The sequence below is a fragment of the Callospermophilus lateralis genome, chromosome 6, assembly GCF_048772815.1.
Source record: "Callospermophilus lateralis isolate mCalLat2 chromosome 6, mCalLat2.hap1, whole genome shotgun sequence".
In the NCBI taxonomy this organism is placed as follows: Eukaryota; Metazoa; Chordata; class Mammalia; order Rodentia; family Sciuridae; genus Callospermophilus; species Callospermophilus lateralis.
Genome location: NC_135310.1, coordinates 46,340,474 through 46,357,611, shown reverse-complemented (window position 1 = coordinate 46,357,611; position 17,138 = coordinate 46,340,474). Strand labels below are relative to the sequence as shown.

At 35.8% G+C, this 17,138-nt stretch overlaps 1 protein-coding gene and 1 pseudogene across 3 annotated transcripts in view; both read right to left on the bottom strand.

Annotated features, from left to right (window-relative positions):
• Fam184a (family with sequence similarity 184 member A) overlaps positions 1-17,138 on the bottom strand; it is a 124,450-nt gene that overhangs the window by 10,776 nt on the left and 96,536 nt on the right. For 2 of the 3 annotated variants that reach the window (XM_076859785.1, XM_076859786.1), the window contains exons 10-12: positions 12,451-12,604; positions 5,247-5,374; positions 3,712-3,896 (exon numbers count right to left, since the gene is read on the bottom strand). In XM_076859785.1, the coding sequence (XP_076715900.1) occupies positions 3,712-3,896; positions 5,247-5,374; positions 12,451-12,604 (467 nt within the window). Of the gene's footprint in view, positions 1-3,128; positions 3,276-3,711; positions 3,897-5,246; positions 5,375-12,450; positions 12,605-17,138 lie in introns of all 3 variants that reach the window. The other variant, XM_076859784.1, reaches the window with a different exon arrangement.
• LOC143402355 (cytokine receptor-like factor 3) lies at positions 14,590-15,723 on the bottom strand (annotated as a pseudogene).

Below are 17,138 nucleotides of genomic sequence, written 5' to 3'. Positions count from 1 at the left end.
AAGAAGATTTCCAATAATCATTCCATAAGAGACGACCCATTTTTCCCTGAAGTCCAGCAGGAGCTGGGGCAGCAGCAGGAGGAAGCAATTTGCAGCTGCTTCAGAGTTTCCTCAGCTCCGTGCTTTGGCCTAAAAGACTGACCCACATTGCTTTGAGCCCTTCACCAACACCTTCTAAGAATCCATGGGTTGGGGCTGGGGATGTGGCTCAAGCGGTAGTGCGCTCCCTGGCATGCGTGCTGCCTGGGTTCAATCCTCAGCACCACGTACAAACAAAGATGTTGTGTCTGCCGAAAACTAAAAAATAAATATTAAAAAATTCAAAAAAAAAAAAAAAAAGAATCCATGGGTTTTCCTAATTTTGAAGTTTTAAAACCATGGCAATTATTTAGGAACTTCAAAAGGTGACCCTAGTCCTTTGGAACAGGCTGGAATGGTTCAGATCTTCTTTCCCCAGCTCCACAAACTAGGAAGGACTGTCTCTGCTCACTACCCAACTACAAACTACTCAGCAGATCCAAGAGGGCTGCATTTAAGAATGTGGCCAGAAGTGTCCAAAACTTAAAAACTGTGCTAATATAGTAGTCACTAGTTGATATGAAGCTATTTACATTCAAATTAATTAAAATGAAATTAAAAATTCAGTTTCTGTTATATTGGCTGAAGCTCAAGTGTTCAATATTCATTTGACACAAACTTTACTTTTATTAAATTAACCTTCTCAAGGGGATAGGACACATAGACAGACAAGAGTGTTTTCTTTTTGTGAGCATGTTTTTAATTTTTTTTCAGAGTAGGAATAAGGGGATGGCAAGATTTCAGTCTCTGCCCAGTAAACAAAATGAGGCTAGAAACATCGATAGTGATATCATAGAGGTTTATTGCTTCTCATTTCTGCAGAATGTATGGGGTTATAACCTCTTCTTCAAGGCAGATATTTGAGCTTTTACTGTGGCTCAAAAGGCTTTAAAAATTGTAACAATAGCAATCATCAAAATTACTATGATCAAGGAAATAATAACCTAAGTTTCTCATTATTTCAAGGGAAACTTCAAAAAGTGAAACTTCAAAAACTTCAATAAGATGGGGAATCTTCATAAAATTCATTCATGACCATTCACTGAGTGCCTACTGATGTGAAGATTATGACTGTGTCCCACAGAAAGAGCACCTCACCTCAGAGGACATGCAAGTAAATGCCAATGACCAGGGGTCTGTCTTTTCTGAGAGAGAGAGAGAGAGAGAGAGAGAGAGAGAGAGAGAGAGAGAGAGAGAATGTGCACGTGTGTGTGAGCGCGCTTGCACTTATGTAAGTAACAATATTGACTGAATTGCTGACACGGATGAAACAGGAGAAGACATTTTAGCTTTGAGGAAGGTAATCAGATAGTAAGAATATAGGCGGTTATTCCAGACTTTACAGGACAACACAGGAGACTCTTAGAAGGAAACTGAGAAGGTTTTTGGCTTGGCTGATACAAAAGACAGCAGACAGGACATAGAGCTGTTATTATTATTATTATTTTTTAGAGATACACACTAGAATTTATTTGTCAGAGTTGACAGATAAAGGCACATCTCTCCATAGATGAGAGAGGCAATAGGGGCTTGAGGTTTGGGAATTTTATGGGGCAGGTTCAGGGATTAGAGACAGGCGGGTCCTAAAGCAGGCGGTTAAGGGCGGAGTTGGTATGAGGGAATGGTGATATGCCTTAGGGTGGGAAAGCAGGCGTGAAGGGTTGGGTTGTTAAGAGGGAGTGGTGAGCCTTTCCCAGAAAGGCCCTTGGGCAAGAAAGCAAAAGTTTTCTTAAAATGGCAGCTGTCACTTAAGATGGCCATCTAGTTGCTAAGCGAAGACCTTACAAAAGGGATCTTCCATATTTTCCCATTGAAGCCCTAAACCACCCCTTTTTGTTGAGTTGATAATGTAAACCTTTACTTTGGGCCATTCCATGAGTTTCCCATTATTGGGAGTTCCTGTATGCAAGTGTGAAGAAAAAATTGACCCAGGGCTGGAGGCGCAGCTCAGTGGTACTGCACTTGCCTAATGGACACAAAGGCCCCCCAGCACTGCAAAGCATCAGTTCCCGGCAAGTTTCAGAGGCCTCAGTCCTTAACTCCATTGCTTTGGCCTGAGATGAGGCAGCATATCATGGCAGAAGCATGTGAAGGAGGAAAGTAGCTCAGGACATGGTCACCAGGAAGCCTAGAGCTGTTATTTAATGATGCAGAATAAGGTCTATTGGAACTAAGTTCAAGTTTGATTTTGACTCTAAGGGAAATGGGATTAGTCACTAATTATGATTTTATTAATGTGAAATATAGGTATATGAACTTTTAAAAATTGGAAGAGGAGAGACATAAGGTGAATAAGCCATTAGAGGTATTTTAGAGTTAGTTAATTCTAAAATAACCTAAAGTGGACCAGGCTTTAGGTCACAAAGATGAACTGAATACAAGTTGCCTTGACTAGCCCAGTTTATAAGTATCTAGAAGTGGTTAAAAATATTTTTTAAGGAATACTAAGTAATGTTTAGAAATTTTGATTTTAACAACACTGGATTTACCATGTTATCAGTAGTAATGTCATTAGTAATGATTTTCCATTACGGATTTTTAAAATTGTAGAACAATTAAATGCTTATTGTAGAAGTTCTAGCAATACCTAGAGGATTATTTAAAAGAAAAAGTTTTTCCCACCCTTAGTACCTCCTATTCTACTCCCCAAAGTTTGTATTTGTTTTTTAGGATATTTTTATTTTTATAAGATATGTATTATTATTGTATGCATAGGATAATGACATTCCTATTGAATATAATATGGTCTTTTTACTTAACATACATAATGAATATATTTTGAGTTGTTGCCATAATATCAGTGTCCTGTGAGGGACATTCTTATAGTAAGTATTGTCTTGGAAGAAATGTAGCAATAGCAGCTGATGAAACATAATCATTTAACTGCCTTATCCTAATGAAAGAACGTATCACACTACAATTACCATCTTATTCTTCCTTTTTAAGCATCATTTTATTAGATTTCAAAAGAGTAGCTAATCAGAGCTTAGAAACAATGTTCCTCAGTTTATTATCTAAACATGAATTTTCTTTAACATAATATGACTTACGACACTTGTAAAGCTGCATTTATTTCCTTGAGAAGTTCGTTAGTCTTATTAAAATCTGCCCGCATGATATTTTTCTCTCTGAGATGGTCTGCTGTCATGACATCCAGCTCTTTTTCAAGTCTCTTGTTTAAATCTTGTTCATGCAACCTGTTTAATTTATTTTTAGTTAAGAAAATGTTATTCTGAAGTCGAGCTTTCAATACTTTCTATATTCTACCAGAATTGATTTTTTTTGGAAAATATATGAAAACGTAACATAAACAGCCTAATTTAAGTGACTAATCTTCTAGCTTATGTTAAAGTTGTCTCCTTTAATGCTTTTACTAATAACATTTTTAAAAGACTTTAGTTAATTATGTACACAATTTCCAAAGTTAGTGAATACATAATATATATAATTCAAAATACAAACATTTCATCTGTATTCTGGGTTATAACATAGTCATCAAATAAAGAAAAAGTGGTTTTCAATATCTTACTAAAAGTCCATGTAGCTGCAAAAATAGGCACATATTTCTAAATATCACTGCAACCATCCTTCAGATAATACTGTATATTCCTTCTGTTGTAATTATCAGCATACCTCATCTGTTGGTTAGATTCACTTCGTATTCTGAGGATTTCTTTCCCCTTAAATTCCAATTCTTTGGTGAGGGCAGTTATGTTCTCATGAAGGTGCTGTACCTCCTTATCCAAGTCAGAGATGTGATGCTCTCTGTGCCGTAATTCCTCCTGCAGATCTGTTATTCTACACATGTGCTCCTTATTCTGTAAAACACAAATAATTCTGAAAAGTTGTTTTACATATTGGCTTTCTGTGTTTAAAGGAAGGAAGGAAAATGACATCCTAGCATGCTAAATGTAATCATTCTCATATACTTCAAAAGCAAACTGTTAATATGAAAAAACATCAATCCCTCCTTTTCTTTCCTTATATCTAAGAAATACTTCTATGGTTACAATTTCAATAAAATCAGGGCTGCAAGAGACGCAAAAGATCACAAACGCACAGATCTCTCTTTTTATAAATAAGGACACCAATACCTATAATCAATGGAAGAGCTGAGAATAGAGTACAAGTCTCTTACTTAGTAAGCTTTATTGGTCTTGCAGTAAAATGTTGGTATGATTGTCCCTTAATCTAAAAAGGATCTACATCTGTAGAAGTCCTCCAACTCATGCACATATCTCATGGTGTTTAAATCATACTTTGCTCCTTTAGCGCTGGTCTTGTAATTATCTGATAAATAAGTTACCTTCCATTTTCCTAAAAGTCACTGTTTTCTATAAGTACTGTAGACCTAGATACTGTCAATTTCAGTGACAATTGAAAGAGAATATAATCCGCCTCCATGGTTAATATAAAGTGTGCATCTAAAACTCCCTAGCAATGAAAAGAAAATTTGGTCTGAACATTTAATACAGGTGAAAACTGACAAAGTAAAAGTCATAAGTCTAATAAACTAATAAAAAAACAGCTTTTATTGCATGATGCCTAAAAATCCATCCATCCAGATATATACATATTCAAGTTCACAAACTACCTAATTAAAGGAAAGTACACTGGGTCAGAAAACAGTGTTTTACAAGTATAAACAGTAGCTCTGCTAGAAAGCTATAGAAATATAAATTGTTCTTTTTCTCCTCGAGCAACTACTTCTTCTATAGCTGTGCTATCTAATGTACGTGTTTAAAATCAAGTTTAAATAAAACTGAAGATGTAGTTTCTTGGTTGCACAAGACATACTTAGCCTCAATGACTACTGACTGCTATAATGACAACACACACACACACAAACAGTACACCACCATGGATAGTTAGTTCTTCGGGGTAGTATTATCCTCACTCTTCAGATTATATTTCATTGTTCACTTTCCAACCATGTGAATAAAATTCAAAAAATTCAATTAAAGTTAAAAAAATAAAATATAATTTTGTGATCAGTATGCTGAATAAAATAGAATCATTTACTTCCCTTGAAAAACAAAACTATTCAACACATAGTAAACTATGACTAGTGAAAATGATGTTGGTTGCAAAATAATTTTCAAAAAATTGTGAAAATACTGTTTACTCATATTTCAGAAATCATTTCTGAAAAGAATATTTTCACTTACCTGTCTTCTGCTGATGTCTATGCTTCTCTCTAATTCCATTTTAGCAGCTGCCAATTCTTGATGATGATTATGCCGTAACAAATCAATTGCAGCTGCATGTTGATGATTTAGTTCTGAGCGTAAGGAAGCTGGAATGCAAAGACAAAAGTTTAGCAAATTCCAAAGTATTATCAATACTTTAGATAAAAATTGTAAAAGTTACAGAATATTATTTCAAAGTAGGACACATGTATGCCCATTACATTATTTATTTATTTATTTTATTTATTTTATTTTAGTTTTAGATGGACACAGTATCTTTATTTTATTTATTTATTTTTATGTGGTGCTGAGGATCGAACTCAGTGCCTCACATGCAAGGCAAGTGCTCTACCACTGAGCCACAACCCCAGTCCCTGCCCATTACATTATTATTAACAGACTATTATGAACTATCATGAATTGAAAAAGATTGTTATTTACTATTCTGAAATTGAAGTTCATCGGCATTGATAAAGATAAGTTTCAAATGGTTAAGTGATCAAGGTATTTTCAAGGTATGTGTTCAGTTTAAAAACAAAGTGTTAATGGAGATGAAATGTTTTCAGCTCTTGTATTTCACTATTAAAATAATAAAATTTAGGGGTTGAATGATACCATAACAAATATTTAGGCACTAACTTGCCACCCAAGTAAGAATTCTTCCACAACAGCTCTGAAATATGTTAGGCATTGGCTAGTCACATGCTTTTAGAGGTCATCACTTTCATTTGAGTTTTTACTTTAACTGTAGGTCCCTTGTTCTCAAACTGCGATAAGTGGCAATAATACTCCCATAAGAGCTTGGAGAATACACATTATCTTCTGAAACATGAATTTTACTTGATGATTTTTTGGGAAAGTCATAACTTTTTATCTTTTTTAAAAATATTTTTTAGTTGTCAATGAACACAATACCTTTATTTTATTTTTATGTGGTGTTGACCAGTGCCTCATATGTGTGAGGCAAGTGCTTTGCCACTGAGCTACAATCCCAGCCCCATTACTTTTATCTTAATATGAAAATATGAATAGTGATATAAATGAGTGAAATACAAATTATAAATTTTTAAACTAAAATATAGAAACTTTGCAGAAATGTTGTGCTTGTAGCTCCTGTAAAGACTTTCACATAGGACATAAGTTCATTTCCTCTGGTGTTGAGGGTGTCTTTAAAGAAAAACATGTCTGGCCCGAAGGTAGGACATGGGGACTCACTGAAGGACTTAAACTGGGAAGTCATATGGTGAGATTTAAGCATTACAAAGCTCACCATGACTGTAGTCTGGAGGATGAATAGCAGGAGGAAACATCAGCAAGAAGGTTATGGCAATAATCAAGGTAATAAATGACATGACCATGAACCAAGTGTAGCAAAAGGACTAAAGATGAGGAAAGAGATTAAGAAGCCCTGAAGAAGAGCTGACAAAAAGGATGAGGCAGTGAAAGAGAAAAAATTGAATAAAGCTCTACTTTCTAAGATTTGGCAACTGAATAAATGGTGATATCATTAATTAGAGTGGGAGGTCCAGGAATGAAAACACATTTTGGCTTGTAGGGAGATAGTGAGCTCATATTTTAAATTGCTGAGTATAAGATGGATTATCTAACATGTAGTAAGAACTATAAATCTGTGGACAAGAGAAGATGTTTGGTCTAGAAATACAAATTTGGAGCCCCTGCACACAGATGGTGGCTTAAGCCAGGGAAGTGAATTCAGTCTATGAGGGAAAGTCTGAAGACTAGAAAGCAGACAAGACAGCTGGGGCTAAATCTTGGGAAACGGCAATATTTAATAATACATGAGGAAACAGAAATGGTAAATGAGATTATAGGGTAGATGTCAAAAACATAGGAATACCATGAGTATATAAACCATCATAGACATCAATCAAGGGGAAAAAGATTCAAGAAGGAGATGATCTAAGGGCTCACAGGTTGCACACAGGGAAAATAAGGTGACATCTAGTAAGTCATAATAGTTTAGATTTGTAAGTTCAAAAGTCAATGGTAGCCTCACGAAGAGCAGTTTCAGTGGAATGATGGGGGTAAAACAGACCTGAAGGAGCTTGACAAAAGACTAGTATCTAGAATATGAAGAATGCTCAAAACAATAATAAAAATAAACAATTATAAAAGAAGATATTCAGATGGCAAATGAAAACACAAAAATGTTCAGTATCATTATTAGGAAAATGCAAATTAAAACCACAATGAACTATCACTATACTCTTCTTAGATTGGCTAGGATGTGAGGGAACAGGGTCATTCATACAATACTTAGTGGGGTACAAAATGACATAGCTCCTCAGGAAAACATTTTGGAAGTTTTTTAAAAAAATAAACATGTAACTAACATGTATCCCAGCAATTGAACTTTGAGCCCTGGGCATTTATCTCAGAGAAAGGAAAACTTATGTTTATATATGTATTTTTTTAAATGACAACTTTCTTGTACTTTTCACATTCACAGACTTTTTGATAGGTGCAAATACTTATACATGGGTCAACTGAAGGCTTTTGCATCTCTCTTCTATTCCATATTTCTTTCCATACTACATTCATTTATGTGTATATGCTGGACAAAGTGATTGCAGGCATCCTCATAAACTTTACATTAATATGAGTTATCTTCACTGTTCATGTTTGATAGAAAGAAGTCTTACCACAGTCTTTGGTCAGGATTACTTTCCCATGAGTTCTTTCATCTATGAGAACATAGTAGGATTGAATGCTTTCCCACATTGTTTATATACATGGGATTTGTGTTTTTTTTTTCATGTATTTTAATATATCTGGAAGAAATAAAGGCTTTTCCACATTGCTTACAAACATAGGGTTTCTTTCCAGTGTGAGTTCTTTGATGTCTGAGAACATGACTGGACCAACTAAATGCTTTTCCATGCTATGTGCATATATAAGGTTTCTCTCCAGTATTGAGTTCTTTCAATTTTTAATGCAATGGGAAGAACTAAAGGGTTTTCTATACTCCTTGCATAATAGGGTTTCTCTCTACTGTGAATTCTTTCATGATTTTGAAGGGAAAAGGAATAACTAAAGGCTTTCTCACATCGCATACATACATAGGGCTTCTTTCCAGTGTGAGTTCTTTTGTTTTTGAAAGGAACTAGAGGCTTTCCCACACTGTTTATAGACATAGGGTTTTATTCCACTGTGAATTTTTGCATGGTCTCAAAAGGAACCAGAATAACCAAAGGATTTTCCATATTGCTGACATACATAGGGTTTCTCTCCAGTCTGAGTTCTTTTATGTAATTTAAGGGAACTGAAACAAGTGAATGCTTTTCCACATTGTTCACATACATAGGGTTTCTCTTCAGTATGAATTCTTTTATGTCTGTGACAGGAACTAGATTCACTGAAGGCTTTTCCACAATCTTTACACACATAGGGTTTCTCTCCAGGGTGAGTCCTTTGATGTGTGATGATATTCCTGGTTTGACTGAAAGCTTTTCCACATTCCTTATATATATATAGCATTTCTCTCCATTGTGTATCCCTTCACATATTATAAGGTAACAGAAAGAATTAAAGGCTCTTCTAAACTCCTTGAATATAGAGGGTTTCTCCTTAGTGATTGTTTTTTCATGATATTTAAGGGAAAAAGAATAACTAAAGGCTTTGCCACCATGCATACAATCATATGTTTTTTTCCATTGTGAATTCTTCCATGGGTTCAAAAGGAACTAGAACAATTAAAGGCTTTACCATACTGCTTACCTACATAGGGTTTCTCTCCAGTGTGAATTGATTCATGTAATATATTTCACACTTCTGTCCAGTGTGAAATATATTATGTCTATAAAAGAGTCACTGAAGGGCTGGGGATATGGCTCAAGTGGTAGCACGCTTGCCTGGCATGCGTGGGTCACTGGGTTGGATCCTTAGCACCACATAAAAAAAAAAAAAAAGATGTTGTGTCCACCCAAAACTAAAAAACAAATATTAAAAAATTCTTTCTTTCCCTTAAAAAAAAAAAGTCACTGAAGGCTTTCCTACAATCCATACATACATAGGGTATCTCTCCAATGTGAGTTCTTCAATGTTTTCTGAGGGAACAGGGAAAATGAAAGGCTTTCCCGCATTGCTCATACACATAAGGTTTCTGTCCATTGTGAGTTCCTTCATGTCTTTGCAAGTGACTCAAAGAAAAGATGACTTTTTCACATAGCTTACATCCACAGGGTTTATTTCCATTGTGATTTTGCTCATGTCTTCCCAAACTAGTAAAACAACTAAAGAGTCTCCCACATTGCTGATATCCATGGGGTTCTCTGCCACTGTGAACCCTTTCATGGTATTGAAGAGTGCTGTGATTAGTGAAGGCTATACCACATGGTGTCCATATATGTGGTTTCTCTCCGGTGTCAATCCTTTCATGTTCTAGAAGGGAACTGGGACAAGTTAAGACTGTCTCACGTTGCTTACATTCATGGTGTTCCACTCTGAGTCTTCCCCTGCTTTGCAAGCACTGGTGATAAATAATAGCTTTCCCATATTTCTGATATTCATATGGTTTATGTCCAGTGTGAGATCTGAAGAGCATATCTGGTGATAAATCACCAATGAGGACTTCTCCACACTCAAAGCTTTCACATGTTTTACACTAGGAAGAGTTGTATTGTTCTCAATACAATCTGTAGTATGGCTCAAGATATTTCATGTTCACTACTCTCGCAGAGTCTCCCTAACACTTGAATTAGATTTCTCCTAGAATTTTTACATGAATCTTCATTGGTCTGGTGGTATCTTTCCTTTCCTACAGAGGCTTCTAAAGGTTTGCACATTGTGGTAGAGCTTCTTCTTGGAGGGATCTAGCAAAGCTCACTTGTCCACAGTGAAGTTCACAGCCATATTCTCAAAGGACACCAAATCATCATCCATGTGTAAAGTCACATGTGATGTGCCTCTTAAGGGATGAATGACCAAACAACCACTTCACACACATGGCTTTCACATGGCTTTACTCCAAGAAGTGTTTTCTTGTTAAGAATACGATCTGGAATCTGGCTGAACATTGCTTCACATTGTCTACTTTTTTTTATATTCACTGAGTCTCTCTACCATTTGACTGATTTCTCCAGGGATTTCTGTATTCATCTTCAATGTTCTGGTCTTCCTATTTTTGTCCTACAGAGGCCAGGTTCCTGAAGGTTTCCTGCATCACAGTTCTGTAGAGCTTCATCTGGGAACCAGTTAGCAATGCCCAGTCTTCCTGGGTGAAGTTCACAGCCACATCCTCAGAGGTCACGGGCCCCATTTCCTGACTTCTGGAGTCTACCAGAGTCCCTACTAAAAAGCATGCACATAGTCAGTGACGGTCACAGAGCCATAGAGGTTGAGCCACCTAAGACCTCTCTCAGCACTTCACAAGGTATAATGGCTATGTTGGCTCCAGGAAGCACCACTGGAAGTAAAGGTGGGTGGCTAAATAATGTTTATTGAAGCTTTACTTGAAACAGCCCAAACTAAAAGCATAGATGACTTCCAGTAGGTGAAGGACAATGAACAATGGTATGTCCTTACTGTGGAATAATATGCAACAATGAAAAGGAACAAACTTACTGATACACACAACCACCTTATTGATTCCAGAGAATTATGCTGAGTGAAAAAAGCCTCTATCTAAAGGTTAAATATTTGTATTATTCCATTTATAAAACTGGTTGTATTTTCAAGTGACAAAATTATAGAAATGGAGAATAGATCAATGGTTGTCAGGAATTACAGATAGGAAGGAGAGAGAAGTAGGTGAGGCTACAAATAGACAAGAAGAATTCTCATAGTGCTTCAAATGTTCTGTATCTTGATAGTATCAATGTCAATATAGTGGTTATATCATTATTATAATATGGTATTTTACATATATTACTATATTATAGTTTTAAAAGATTTCACCACAGGGTAACTGGATAAAGGGTACAAGGAATTTCTTTGTATTCTTCCTTAAAACTACATGTGAATTTATAATTACCTTAAAATAAATACATTTTTTGAAAAACTCAAAACTCCTTGTCATTAAAAAGATCTTTAAATAATGTTTCAATGGGTTAAACACTAATAGTTACAATACTTGGCCTGTAAAACTCTCCTCACATAGCTGTCGAACTGTGTATTCCCCTTTGGCCAGAAATATCCCACTCAAGTACTAGCCATGCCCTATTCTGCTTGGCTTCCAAGAAAAGACAAGATTGGGCACATTCACGGTGATATGGCTATGTAGACCCCCTTTGGCCATAATTATATAAAGGCCACCTCTGCTTTTGACAATCAGCTCTGTGCAAATTCAGAGCATGAGTTCATTTTTTAGTTCTCTTTGCTTAGCAAAATCTCGAGCATACACTCAGGTACTTCACAGACCTTTAGTAAATGTTCATACTTAATATGCTTTTAGTGCTAGCTATTACAGTGTCTTTTCAAGTAGAAAGGAGAGAGAACTTTAATGACTTGGCCAAAGACTCCCGGTAGCAATAGAGAAGAAGAGGGTCAAATGGCTTTCCCTTTGAGGCCCAAAATATTTATAACACTTTGTTCTTGTTTTCTCCCAATTCCTACTTAGAAACAATATGCACTGAAGTGTAACAAACATGCAATAAAAATATTAGAATTTAGAATAAAACCAAACAGTAGAAAATCGGATGGTGGGAATAACAAGTTGCCAAATGACACTAAAAATAAACAAACAAAAACAACATAAAAAAACAAAGCAAACACACACATATAGTTTTTCTTTAAAAATAAACTTCTTTCTATGAAAAGATCCATTCTGTAGATTTAAACCCCATATAAAATATATCTTGACAAAAAGGCAGACCTAATCATTAAAAGAAAATCCTGAAGTGGAAAAATCAATATGACTATGTAGTTAAAAGATATATGGTTCCATGGGGTCTGTCCATTAGACAGTAACTGAATTCTGAGATGTCTGACTCAGTCCCAAGTATCAATGAGTATTGCTTTCATAGCCAGAGTATAGAGAAATCTGAGTAAACTTTCTATTCTACCCACTCTATTCTACTTCACTTGCCTTTTTAAATAAAATATGCTATGCATTTCGGTATTATTTTGATGCTTCAAAATTTAAAAATAAAAGTGTTACTTCACAAGAATCTTAAAGGGAAAAATATACAAATAAATATGACAAATTATAATCCTTCCAAAATACCAAGCATAGCCTTTCCTTCATCTTCTAATTCAAACCGAAGAGTCTGAAGTTCCTGTTCCATCTCTATCCGGAAGCCCTCCATTGACTCTCGGTGTGCATCTTTCAATGACTGAAGCTCTGCAGAATGTTTTTGTTGTAAATGATTTTCAAGAGCCTAGACAGGAAAAGCAAATTTTAAAATGATTAAGTTAGAATATAGGGAACAAATGCAAATAAGACAGGAAATACTTACTAAAACTCAGTTACTAGTTAAGAAGTACAAGGTATTTTTAGTTCATTTTCAAGAAAATTAAATATAAGATAATCACCATTGGAAAAAAATAGTAGGCTCAGTCTAGTAGAATAAGAATTACCACCAAACCAGTTTGAATCAACATATTTTGTTTGAATTGGAAATATGAACATTTTACCTATGGTAGTTTTCAAATAAAATAATTTTCTAAAGCTGCTAAGGGTTATAAATTACCTAAAACTAATAGACAATTCTTCTGTAAGCACATTCAGACCTAGAAAAGAACAGGAGGAAAGCATCACCAAGAAAAGATACCCTTCTTGTCGGAAAAGAGCAATGAAAGCTTTTTTTTTTTTTTTTTTTAACTTTTGAGTTTTTAATTTTGTTTCAGATGGCTGGCAAGGTGTCTATATCCTAGAACCTCTTTATAGTCACTAAACATATGAAAGGCACTTATACATAAAAAGGCAAGGAGAAAATTGGTCATGATTATCTAACAGGGAACAAGAGCTCCGAAATAAATTATCTTACAAAAATAATCAAGCTTGATTTTCCATTTTTCTACTACCTGTAAAAATGAAAAAAAAATTGCTTTTCAAATTTTAAAAAAGTCTATAAGCTAGTATATCAAATTATGGCTATGATTTTTTCAAATTAAGTCCTTCAAATAAATATCTTACATAAATTTAAGTTTTAAAAAAATCAGTCAAGTATTTACCCTGTATTTCTTTGGTCCACTAATAGACCATTTATCAAACTGACATTAACTGGACTGTAGCTCATAACTACAAATAGTAATATGCATATCATTGACCCTGGAGGCACACATGTGCATATCATATACTTGTGAAATGGCTAACACTGCTGTATTTACTACTTTTATAAGTAGCTTCACCCTGTACAAATCCTCTTTTTTAACAGTACTAGGGCTTGAACCCAGGGCACTCTACAACTGAGCCACATTCCCAGTTCTTTTTATTTTGAAACAGGGTCTGACTTAAGTTGCTAAGGCTGGCCTCAAACTTGTGATCCTTCTGCCTCAGCTTCTCGATCTGCTAGAATTATAGCTGTGAACCACTGCATCCTGCATCTTCTATCCTATCTTGAATCAAACTGCAAAGAAAGAACAAAAGATAATACTTGCCCATTATAGGCACTTACTCAGGCACTGTTAAAAAACGCAAAAATCATAAAGCTTTTTTAGACTTAATGATTATTGAAAATGGGATAAAAGCCAACACTGCTTTCAAATTCCTGAATATACAGTACACAGTCAATGCACTCATGTGGAAAAAACAAGTGAATGAATATTACAGAACTTTGGCTTCTATCAGGTGTGCTCCTGTTCTATTTCAAGTTTCACATGGCCTTGGATGCTGAAAGAGATTTAATAAAATGTTACATTAACCAACTTTAAGAAGTACAGTGGAAGGGCACAGGACTTTGTTATCTTCCCAGATATTTAAAGCTGATTTATTTTATTGTTATTCTCTATTTTTATTAATAGTATGATAAAAACAAAATTCACTGAATTATGGTTTTGTCCACACCATTCAAACTCTCTTCTGGCTAAAATATTGCAAAGTGAATCCAGTAGACACTTTTCATTTCCCATGGCCTGAAAGATTAATTTAACTTTAAAACAATAGCAACAACAAAATAGTTAGCAATCTAACTGGGTTGAGGACAGAGACAGTAAGCCAAGTCAAGCATCCAAAACTTTAATACACATGAATACTTTCCATCGAGGATAAAAAAAAAAAAAAGAGTATCCAAAGTAAAGAGAACCACAAGACTGATCAAGCAACCAATCAAAAACCACTTCTCTATAATTTGAGCTAATAGTTCGGAGCTTGAAGTTTTCGCCTTCATTATTATCAGTAGTTCCCAGAGTCACATCTTCAATGTCAAATCTGACAGTGGATCCAGAGGCAACTGCAGGCAACTGATTAGTCATTTCTTGTGCATTTACAAGAACTGCACCATCGGTACTAATGCATGTAGCCTGATCTCGCTGCAGAGTTATATCTGTTCTGCTTCTCTGCACATACTCCTATACCATCTCTTCTGCCTGGCTGTCCCACAGTTTCAACTCTGAATGTTAATGTCTGCCCACAGATATAGGTTGGAGTGCTGGAGTAGAGTATACCTGAGGATTCAGAATCATTCCAGAGTGCTATATTTCTTCGACTGCTCAGGCAGTATCCCTCAAAGCCAGTTGTCTGCTCATGAGGCACCAACGCAGAATGACCTATTTGGGGGATGCTCCATGGACTGTTGAACATCTTCTCAGGTGCAGACTCTGAACTGATAATCAACTTTGGGGTCTATGTGCAATACTATGAATTCAGTTTCAGAATCTACATATATATCTTCAAAATGTTTTGAAGAGCATTTTCAGAACTGAAGCCTGTAATCTTAGTCTGCGAAATTGTCATGCACCTTACGCCATCATTCTATGATGCCTTCAGGTTTCTCTATTAGTTTTTCTATTTGCACTGGTGGGAGAGATGCTATTGTTCCATGCTTCAAATGTTATCTTTAATATGTTAAGAATTGAATCATCCAACTAAGCAGATAAACAAGACACATCAACCAGTAAAGGCACTTCTGGTAAGCTCTCCAACTGTCTGTGTGAGGCCTTTGTGGTGAAGCTCCACAGTTTCTCATTCTGTTCTGCTATACCACCAAGAACGGCAATCTCATCTTCTTACACTAAGTCCTCTGCTGTGTTAACTCCATGTCAATGAGCTTCTGGCAGTCATCTAGTGGCTTAATGGTGTTTTGTTCAATGGTGTCTACCTCCTGCAAAAGGGTCACCAATCCTTCATTGAGGAGCTTCCCAAAGGTTCCCTTTAAATCATTAAAATGCAGTTTGAGGACATCCCTTGTCTGTGATGCACTCTCTTTGACTTGTCTCTGCACCTCCTGCTGCCCTTCCAGCAGGTGGCTCAACTCAGGCCTGTAGCTCTGCATGGCCTCCATGTTCTTGTGGCCTTCTGCAGCAGAAGCTCTGGCTCCATTTCCCTGGTCCCTCTCATCAGGCACGTGGCAGGCGGCTGCAGGAGCACATATCGGAGTGTGCCCTGCGCTGGCTTGAGGCCCAGCACGACCTCCAATGGAAGTTTTTTTTTTTTTTTTTAACTTATCAAAGAGCTTGTAGATATTTTTTCTTTTCTTTTCTTTTCTTTTTTTTTTTTTACAGTCAATCTTTGCTCCTGCATTTGTGTGAAGAAGAAAAATCTCCTGGGAAAAGGTAAACAGGATAGTAAAGTAAAGACTTCCATGTGATTAGTTTAAAAATCCTAGCCAGAAAGAACAGACCACAACAAGTGGCATAAGAGAAAAACCATGCCATAGGAAAAAGAAGAGCTCAGAGTATTTCAAACTTAAGAGACTGAACTGTTCGAAAGGGTTTGTTTGTTTTACCATAATTTATAAAATGAAGCAATCCTACAAAAGATTATAGCAAGGCTGCATTTCTCTAACCATTGCCCTAAAATACTATTTTTTAAAATTAGCAATTGACTACTTATGTTGTCTTAGAATATTTTATTTCTGAAAAATAAAGCATGGTTTCTTTTAAATTTTTTTTGTTTTAGTTATAGTTGGACACTTTACCTTTATTATTTAAAAAAATATTTATTTTGTTGTAGATGAATACACAGTATCTTTATTTTTATGTGGTGCTAGGGATCGAACCCAGTGCCTTACACATACGAGGCAAGCACTTTACCACTGAGCTACAGCCCCAGCCCCACCTTTATTTTTTATTTTTAATGTGGTGCTGAGGATCGAACCCAGCATCTCGCACATGGTAGGTGAGAATTCTACTGCTGAGCCACAACCCCAGCCCTGGGTTTCTTTTAATATAGGTAAAATAAAGGATTTATGCTACTTAGGTAGTTTGCCTATCTAATGAATACAATAAAATCGTAGGTTCTAATTTTCTTTGAGAAAGGATTCAAATTAAGTGATAAAAGATTGTGTGAAATTAAATTACTGATATGAGAACTCTTATGTTATTCTAGTTCACAAGCGGTATCCAATAAATAGATTGTTTGCAATCAGATATAATTTTTTTTTAAAAGGAACTTCCTAACTTTCTGGACAAAATCCATAGACCACAAGCAAGGTAACTGTTTTTTTTTTTTTTTCTAGCAACCTTTTTTTTTTTGTGAGCAACCTCTTTTTGTAACATATCAGTTTTTAAAATAGTGCTTGTGGGCTGGGCTGCAGCTCAGTGTCAGAGCACTTGCCTTGCATGTGTGAGGCACTGGGTTCAATCCTCAGCACCACATAAAAATAAACAAAATAGGGGACCCAACATGGCAGTGGGTTGGGAGGCAGTGCTTTCAGTACCTCCTCAACCACAGGGACAGAGAGTCACATTAATATGTTCAGATTCTACCTGCTGAGAAACTTCTAGCAAAATTCCGCTGAAGTGAGAACTGCT